Source organism: Leuresthes tenuis, unplaced genomic scaffold, assembly GCF_036924035.1.
Source record: "Leuresthes tenuis unplaced genomic scaffold, fLeuTen1.0.hap1 SCAF_5, whole genome shotgun sequence".
In the NCBI taxonomy this organism is placed as follows: Eukaryota; Metazoa; Chordata; class Actinopteri; order Atheriniformes; family Atherinopsidae; genus Leuresthes; species Leuresthes tenuis.
The window spans coordinates 6,463,587-6,473,471 of record NW_027325359.1 but is presented as its reverse complement, the minus strand read 5'-3'; the positions used below and the strand labels follow the sequence as shown (position 1 = coordinate 6,473,471).

The window sequence follows — 9,885 nt, the reverse complement described above, 5'->3', positions numbered from 1 at the left end:
TAATTGTTTATTGCTAGAAATTCCTTTTTAAAAGACTGAAATGTCCTCTGAAGTGACGGAAACACAACTGTGTGTGTGAGTGTGTGTGGTGAGCTGTCAGAGAAGATCTGCTGAGGGTGGGCTAATTGGAGTTAATTCACCATCTGTCTGCGTGAGCCAGCAGACAGGGTCATTAGCAGAGACAAGTCCAGCCACAGGGGAGGCTGAGAGGGGAATCACCATCATTCTCTATCTTTCCTTCTGTCTTTAGTTTTCATTTCCTTCATTTCAACCAAATCCTCTCATCTCTCTGTGCTCGTAATGGTTTGACCCCACCCTATTACACCCCGAATGTCTAAATTTCTCCAAGCAGCAATGCACAAAGTGAAGAGAAATTTCTAAATTCTTTGTTTGACTTGTACTTATTCAACATATAGGCAAAATACTGTTTTGAGGGTGTGATGATTGATCAGTGAGCTTTGTTTTTTTGTTTTTTTATTGCTCTACCAGAGCAGCGCTGCCCTCTGCTGGACTCCAGATCTCAGAGCTGAGCTGAGTACACCCCAGTGAGAAAAGTTTGTGTACCAGTGATAATAAATGTGACAAATAATCTTCAGCTTGACTAAATTGATCATTTACCAATTTAAAATCACCTTCACTATGAAAGATGATTACATTTTAACAGTTACAGTGCTGATTACAGGACCTGGGTTTCAGCCTGCTGGAAGCTGGTCATTTCTGTCTGGGTGTTCTCTTTCTGTCTCTGTGGGTCTCAATAGGTTTTCTGTTATATTAAATTAATGTAGGTGTAAATTAAATGTAGGTGTGTAGGTGTGTTTGTGAGGTACTGTTGACTGGCCCAGGCTCTCTGTGTCCAGGCTATAAAACTCTGTGTGGACAAAAGTGCTTAAAAACGTTCATGACAGGAAGTGCATTTTCCAGTGTTATATTTATCAGTCTGGAGTTGAGAAAATGGCCATGTGATTGATTTTGGATGTGCAAATGCTGCTTGCATTTCAAACTGTGTTGAAACTCAGTAAACTCCATTCTTGCCCCATTTGTCCATATTTGAGCACTTGACAATAGCAATTTTGTTTACACAGTATCTTTCATTGCATGAAAACACAATGTGCTGAACATAGAAAGACAACGTATGACAGCAACATATAATTAAATATAAGCATATGTACATCGGCACAGACATAGGCATTCATGCATACATACACACACGCAAGTAAAGAAAGTGAAAAATATCAAGTGAGGATCCATTAACACCTAACGAAGCCCGATAGCAACATGCATGACACAATTACACAGGAAAGTGCAGGACAAGCTCCCATAAAAACAAAAGCAGCGCCTTTAAGTGTAGGCTTGTGTTTTGAGTTTAATTTTGACTGTAGACACAGCGGTGATGGACCTCAGGTCAGCAGGTGGTTTGTTCCAGAGATCTGGACCACAGGAAGTGAAGCACCCTCAACAGATTCTTTTTTTTTTTTTTTTAAGGGAGCAGTTAATTAGCCTGCATCTGGTGACCATATCATCATATCCCCTCTGGTTTCTTAAGTGCAATTTTATTGAATAATGAACACGGAGGGCATATTCAGTGTGTCCTCTAAAAATATGGCCTTACTCTTACAAGAATGCCTCAGGTTTCTGGGAGGAAGGAGTACAACTGAGAGTCAAAGCTAAGTGTTACGGTTGAGGTTCTTGGTAACTTACTGACAAGGACCACAGCACCAGCAGGACAGGTTCTCTTTGTGCCATTTGGAGAGACACACTAATAGTGTTTGAAAACAAAGAGAATTCTGAGGACAGAGCCGGGATCTGCAAATTTGGATGACATTTTTTAAAAATGTATTCAATTTGTTTGTAAATTAGCTGATTTTTCCCCCTTAATCACTGCTAAACAGATTGTTCTTTCAGAGAGGTGAATTTGACTTCAGATCTCACAGAGCACATAGTGACCAGAGCAGTCTGGGCTCCCCGTCTTCTTCAAACAACAGTTTCCCCAAAAAGAAACCTCTTGACATACTCACCCTGTCAGCTGCAGTGTTTACATGCCCCACCAACGAAAGACAAAACTCGCTGGAGGTAAAAATGATTAATCAACAACAGATTGTTATTTCTTGCATGTGGGTGTAGACCAGTCGTCTCTTTGTTGCCTGCAGCTCGTCTTTTAACTGGATCAAAAAAGCACGATCATATGAAAAGCGGTGTTGGCCTCGCTCCACTGGCTTCCTGTTCATCAAATGATCGATTGTAGAATTTTATAGCTGGTTTTTAAGACTCTAAATGGGTTCGCCCCAGTTTATATAGAGAAGGATTTACATAATTTACACTGCTGCTGGAACATGTAAGGTCGACCAGCAAGATGCTCTGAGATGACCCAAGATCCAGAGACAAAAAGAGGTGATCATGCTTTTTCAGAAGCTGCTCCCAATCTTTGAAAAAACTTAATTTTTTATATAAGAACTGCTCAGACCATGAATAACTGTAAAGATGCTGTTATATACTGTATCCACCTTATTGGCACTTCATCATAATAATCGGTGCTGATTGTGATTTCTTATTTTCACTACAGACCACAGAGTCCCACAGCTTAAAGAACACCCTTTGCATTATTCATGCACTCATATTTGGCATTTTTTTACTCCCATTGGCTTGGCATCTGTGCCTCCACAGTAGTGTTGTGGTTCTAAAACTTTGCTGTAAGGCATCGACAGAGGTTCATAATGGAAATAAACAGGTCATTTGCTTCGCCGCCAGAGAGAAGTAAATGATGCTCGACCTGGCATCATTACGCGTTGTTGGAATTGGCGCTAACGCTTATTTAGTGGAAGTTGGGCTGCCCTAAAACAAATGATGCACCACAGCTTCTGAGTGTGTGCTTTGCCTTCCAACAGCTTCTGGAAAAGCTGCGGAGTAATTCAGAGGCCCAGAGACAGACAGGAGCCTTGAAATATGCCAGGAATTGTAGATATTTATTGTTTCAGGGCCACGAGTGAACTGCTGTGAGGGGGCCCAGCACTTCTAACCATGAGGGTTAAAGGTGAGGCTCCAACTTCGTTTCTCTCATTACCTACAGTTCCTAAGCTTGGTAAAACTATTTTCTCCTTCAATGCTCCCTTTGCATAAATTGAGTTTCAAATTACCACCAATTTATAGAGGCTCCCCTCTTTATACACCTTTAAGGGTCTTTTTACAAACTGCCCTGAGGGAAACTTGTTATGGTACAGAGTTTTACAACTGGATTGAGTTGGTATGGCCTGTATATCTTTCCTAGTCATTCCTTCCCCCACGCAATGTCTTAGATTGTCTTTTTTAGTGAAACTGTTTGTTGTTTTTATGCTGACAAACTTTACTTGGACCTCCTTGAAGAAGAGATCGTGTATCTCAAAGGGACGAGCGTGGCTAATTACAGGGATCATAGAAAATCGAATAAAAAACATCTACAGGACAGACACATAACATGGAAGCTTAGACACGCAACACAAACAAGACTGAGTTTCAACTGTTGTGAAATCTTGACCAAAATATAGTTTATTTCTTCAGACAAATGACATAAAATGTTCACATATTTGTCATCTCAAGCTGATAAACAATACATCAAAGTTTATTTGTTCTGCTTTTGTTAGAAACACACTTTATAGTGCATCTCATCATGTAACCAATTAGGATTTGTATTCTAGTTGTACCTTAAGTTTTCAAGTGATATATATCATATATAATTTCATCATATATAATTTGTGATTTGTTTTCACAAAACATAATTTAGAAAAAAACAAACTACACCTCTTTGCTGTTGACTTTTGACCCGACTGACAGTTTTGCAAACGAGAGTACATGATAGACAATGTGACGGAGAACCAGAATAGATGTGGTGTAACTGTCCCTGTGCACACCAGTTGAGTGTTTTGTGTGACCATTCAGGCCTCGTGCCAGTCTGACACGTCTAGCCTTGTCCCTTTCATACCGAACAATAACTGTGATGCACCTGCTGCGTGTCCTTCTGGCTGCCGGAGGTGACCAGGTCAGTGAACACCTCACCACAGTAACTGCAGCTTCCTGCCAGGTCGGAGCCATTTACACCGAGCAGCACTCAAGACTGAAGAAGGTACACAGAAGAGTTTTCTAAATTAATTCATGTTATACTATACTTTATTTAAGATCTCATTGTGACTTTGAGAATGTTTTTCAAGGCTCCCGAAAAGTAATCAAACATCCTTGAAATTTGGCCTGATTGTGTTTTTCACGTCTTTATTCAAACATTTGCTTTATTTTTTACTGCTAGGTTCCACAACTTTCCCGGTAAATCTGCCTTAAATCTTTTTAACAATTAGCTACCGTTGTACTATGAGTATATTGTATTATATCTTAAACGATTTACAGTAAGTCAAACTTACTTTGATCTTCATAAACAGCAGTGGCTGGTTTGCAGTAAAACTACAGAGTTACTCCCATCAGTGGCTGCTTATGAGATTTACGTGACAATAAAAAGAGGCATTTTGGACCAGTCTCCCGTTCAAAACTGTCCCAGTTAATCAGCGTTTCTTGGGATGTTCTGAACTGTCCTCTTCATGTCATAGTCTCAAAACATGAATCATCTTTAACCTCTTTAACCAATGTGCTTTGCGTTGTCTTGTTGCATCACCCACTCTCCTCAGCTCTATCTGTGAGGTCTCTTTCCAAATGACTCCTGTTTTTTTTCATTTTCCCTAAAAACAGCCTGAGCAATGGTGCTCCCTTCATCATTCCTCATAGCTGATCAAGTTTTTCCTCCAGTTTTGCCAGGATTTTTAATATTTGTCTAAAATGTCAACAGAACATTGTCCCAGAACTATTTTTGCAATGTTTCAATAGGTTTTCCCAGTCAGTCAGTTCCCCAGTTTATCAGTTTGATTTCTTTATAGTCTTTTTCTAATAGAGAGATATAGAGATTTTCTAATGGTGTTGCATTCAGAGTCTTCTCTCTCTTTTTTTTGTCTTTTAGGATGTCACATTGTGCACTTGATGTTATCTTGCAAGACGCAATCTTCCGGAGAGAGTAGAAGCCAAGAGTCCTGACGTTGTCTTATTGTGGATTGATGTAGCCTGTTCCAGATGTTTGAACCCTTCTGCCACTATTTAAGTAATCAATGTTTGGTTCTCACTGGCTGCTCTTGAGGACAATATACGTTGTGTGCTTTGTTTCAGTGGGAGGGACCCTTATAGTACAAACCCCTCCAAACTCATCTCTAGTCCATGGAGCTCTTCCAGCCACAACAAAAGTACAACTGTGCCATAAGTTAGGTGTGATTAGTTTGATTATAGTTGTGACTTATAAATATCGGACCACATTTTCAGTTGTCGAAGCAAAATTAACTGTAATTCCAGAGGTTTTACAATGTTTCTTGTTTTATGTACAAGAAACTGTTGGCTCTTACAGAACTATAACTCTGTTTTTGCTTGTATTTAATTTGTAATGATTGATAATTATAGAGGAGCACTTTGTGAACTAAACAGGCTTGAGGTTTTATTACTTTGTTACTATCTAAATTCGATGTACCACAAACAATATATGTATGTAGATGGACAGTTTGGTAGCATATAACTTTATATACTCTTGTCCAGAAGTTATGGTCCTATTTGCAACGGAAACGTTTAATCCTGCATTTATAAAACAGCAATGAATTACATAGATTTATTAACTTGTGTTTTTGAGCCTGTAGTAGTAAACAATGTTTACATCTTCCACTAGGAGCCGCTGCCTGGGCCGGGGACTGAAGTAGCTTTCAGCGAGCACAGCATTCATTATAGAGGAACCGAGATGCTCAGACGCCGCTGGAAATGCCACAGAAGATAAAAGAACTATATTTATGCGGAAAAACACCTCTTGATATAAAGTTTTTTAGAAACTAAAGCGTTTTGCATAAACTTCAGATGGCCAAGGGTGAAGAATAAGTTCTGGACTAGGAGGTTCAGCGGCTTTGAAGCTCTCAACTTTGGACAGCTAGTAGAGGCTAAGATCGCGGTTTGCTACTGTTAGCCTAGCTTGCTAGGTAAATATTCCGACTTTAGTTTGCTGAACTGCGTCCAGCTTACAACATAAAAACCGGCACAGTCGTTTGTCGTTTTGTAACATTTTCTTTATTTAATTAAACCGTACACTTCGGTCCAAGGAGATGGATGGATTTTTGTTACGTTATTCACAAAGCTAATTAGCTACAGTTAGCTTTGTACGTATGCTAGCTTACGCTAGCTAACGTTGCCGGGCCAGACAGCAACTTCAGTAGCAGTTTGTGGGGAGCTAACAGGACGGTATTGTCGCTCATAGGCAACCTCTGCTGCGAAACGGAGTCATTATGTTTGAAATGGAAACACACATCTCGTGCCTTTTCCCGGAAATATTGGCCATTATTTTCAGCTACTTGGACGTGAAAGACAAAGGAAGGGTAGCCCAAGTGTGCGCGGCCTGGAGAGACGCGTCCTACCACAAGTCTGTGTGGAGGGGGGTGGAAGCCAAGCTCCATCTGCGGCGAGCCAACCCGTCTCTGTTCCCCAGTCTGCAAGCTAGGGGGATCAAAAAAGTCCAGATTCTCAGCCTGAGGCGAAGTCTGAGTTACGTGATTCAGGGGATGCCGCACATCGAAAGCCTTAACCTGTGTGGATGCTTCAACCTCACAGACAATGGTCTGGGACATGCCTTTGTGCAGGACATCCCATCCCTGCGAGTGCTCAACCTCAGCCTGTGTAAACAGATCACTGACTCCAGCCTGGGAAGGATCGCTCAGTACCTCAAAAACCTGGAGGTGCTTGAACTCGGGGGGTGCAGCAATATCACTAACACGGGCCTGTTGCTCATTGCCTGGGGCTTGCACAGACTCAAGAGCCTCAATCTGCGTAGCTGCCGGCATGTGTCTGACGTGGGCATCGGTCACCTGTCAGGAATGACCCGCAGCGCTGCAGAGGGCTGCCTGTCCCTGGAGAAGTTGACCTTACAGGACTGCCAGAAGCTGACTGACCTTTCTCTCAAACATGTCTCAAAGGGCCTAAACAAGCTCAAAGTGCTCAACCTCAGCTTCTGCGGGGGGATATCGGACGCAGGGATGATCCACCTGTCACACATGACACACCTGTGCAGCCTCAACCTGCGGTCCTGTGACAACATCAGTGACACAGGGATAATGCACCTGGCCATGGGCTCCCTCCGGCTGACTGGGCTTGATGTGTCCTTCTGCGATAAGATTGGAGACCAGAGCCTGGCTTACATCGCCCAGGGGTTGTATCAGCTCAAGTCCCTCTCTCTGTGCTCCTGTCATATCAGCGACGATGGCATCAACAGGATGGTGCGCCAGATGCATGAACTTAAGACTCTAAACATAGGGCAGTGTGTACGAATCACAGACAAGGGTCTGGAGCTGATAGCCGACCACTTGACACAGCTGACAGGGATTGATCTGTACGGTTGTACAAAGATCACAAAGAGGGGTCTGGAGAGGATAACGCAGCTCCCGTGCCTTAAAGTGTTGAACCTGGGACTGTGGCAGATGACTGAGAGTGAAAGAGTGAGGTGACACTTCCTCGTGTGAAGTGCCCAGTTGTACGAAGAGAGGGACCGCCTGTATTCATTCTTGATTTTACCTTCTCTCCTGCGACTGCGAGCCAGAGGAGGGACTCACTGGAATATTTTTCACTTCTGCTGCAATACTTCCTTCTCATTTCCACTTAGTTTCAGTCTTTTGCTCCGTTTTTTTTGTTAAATCGCAGCCTGTGTTCAGTTCTTACTGTCTAGCTACCTCACCCGTCAAACACAGGAGTGCCTACAGTCGCTGAATACTAGAGTAGATTGTATATTTTTGTAACTCGCGTACCAATAGAGATTTTACATTTAAGACAAGTTGCATTTCGTGATAATAACTAAGCGTTTTAATTCATCAGAGGCAGGAAATTCTTGGGTTTAAGTTTAGTTTTCGGTTTTCTTTCTTTGTGAATATTTTTATACTTGTGTAACCTGTATTTGTTTTGTATTGAATGACTGTTGCTGACAAAATTGTACTTCAAATTGAAGTGGGTGGATCACTCCTGTCTGTCTTTATTTACGTATGTACAGTTGGCTTCGTTTTATATTCCTGAGGAAGTAATTTATGTATCAGTTAGTGCTCAAATTGTCAAAAGGTTCATCAACATGGCTACAGTAAGGTGTGGTAATTAACAGCTACGACGACTATATGCAATACTTAAAATTGTTCGTTAGTGGGTGTTTTTGCACCCAAAGAGCTTCCAGCGATAATGCCAGAGTATTTGTCTAAAAAAAATTAAAAAAAGAAGAAACAGTAATTTAAGATGTTTTATATTCATACAGTAGTGATATTTATGATTAAAGATTCTAAATATGTTCCAGTTTTGTCTTTTATTTGAATAAGAATTTGTAGGAACTGTTTCTCATATCTTTTAAGGTTTGTGTCACATTGGGGCAACTTATTTTTCAGAATAGAGGATTTTAGGCAACGTGGAGTTCCCGTGTTCTCCCACAGTCCAAAAACACGCATCTTGGTTTAAGTGCTAATTCTAAGCGTTTTGATATTCTGAGTCCTACTGGCATGATGGGAAGCTTGTATGCCAGAAGTACAGTAATACAATATTTAGTTGTACCCAGAGTCTCCATCCTGCCCGGTTTGATGCTGGAGTCGCAGCCTCATCGCTTTGCGTCAGGGGCAGAAAGTGAGTCTCAGTTAGCCTGCGAGGACTTGAGGATCTACTGCCACGTACACGGTGGTCCTGTAGCAGCTGAGCTGTCCTGGAGTTAATAAAACTGCTTAGGAAGGAAAAGCCAACCGATTTGTTTTATAAAGCTTGCATAAAATTGACTGAACTGAGCTCAATCTAGAGTTACTTTTGCCCACAAGCAGTTAAACTAAATGGTGTCATCACTCTGGCATGTTTGAGGGAAGGAAAAAAAAAAGATCTCAACAAGAAAACAAGGCTTATAATTTATTTACATACATACAAAATCCAAATGACTAAACGCTGTAATCTTTAAACAGCTTAATTTGTAACATTAACAGACAGAAGGCAGTACACTTCTTACATGAATGCAAAAATGGAAACATACCATGAACTTGACTGAAGCCCCTTAGTCAGCTGTGCTCCACTGTGAAGAGTTCGGAAACAGATGACCTCACATTAAGGCAAAGGCAGGGACACAGGCCAAAGTAAGGAGAATCAAACACTTCTCTGAAACCACAAACGAGTCCCCACTCGACAGAAAAGCACAAAAACAACCATCCAACTATCATCCTCCAACACCAGCAGTGTGTTTGTGTCTCAGTCTCCAGAGAAATGCTGTTTTTGTCTTTAAACAGGAGGGTCGTGATGGTTGGAGGCTTGTTTCCATCCTTCAGTCCCACAAACAAAACCACTGACGAAGGGAAAGTAAAGACGACACGGGACCCTCAGGATAACACGTGACATCACCGTTTGGTGACGATATATTTATTTAAAAAAAAAAAGACCATTAGAAATAAATGCAAGAGAAATGTTCTCCCATCACACGGTTCGGAAACGTTTGCAGTTCACACTATCTTGACACGATTCTTTTCTTTTTTTTTGACACTTGTTTCCGGTTTCTGCTGAGAACATGAACTTTGTTCAGAGACGCTTGCTCTTCGAGATTCTGTGCAAACATTCAATGCATATCGATACAGTAAACATTTTATATCATATTTATATATATTTATATATCTCTATAGAACATTACTTTCCGCAAGTTATGGCAGTACTGTCACACACACACACACACACATCTTGTCCTGGAGACAAAATTAGACACAAAAGACGACCGCACTGCTTTTATCTGCTGTATTTTTTCGTTGTTTGTTTTTTAAAGAATGCACGACACCTTCCACTTAATTACCTTTATTCAGTCAC

At 41.3% G+C, this 9,885-nt stretch overlaps 1 protein-coding gene across 1 annotated transcript; it reads left to right on the top strand.

Annotated features, from left to right (window-relative positions):
- The first annotated feature begins 5,746 nt into the window (after positions 1-5,746).
- Positions 5,747-8,358, top strand: LOC140306976 (F-box/LRR-repeat protein 14-like). The gene has a single exon (XM_072385644.1). The coding sequence runs from the start codon at positions 6,321-6,323 to the stop codon at positions 7,530-7,532; it is 1,212 nt and encodes a 403-aa protein (XP_072241745.1). The 5' UTR covers positions 5,747-6,320; the 3' UTR covers positions 7,533-8,358.
- Positions 8,359-9,885: the final 1,527 nt, after the last annotated feature.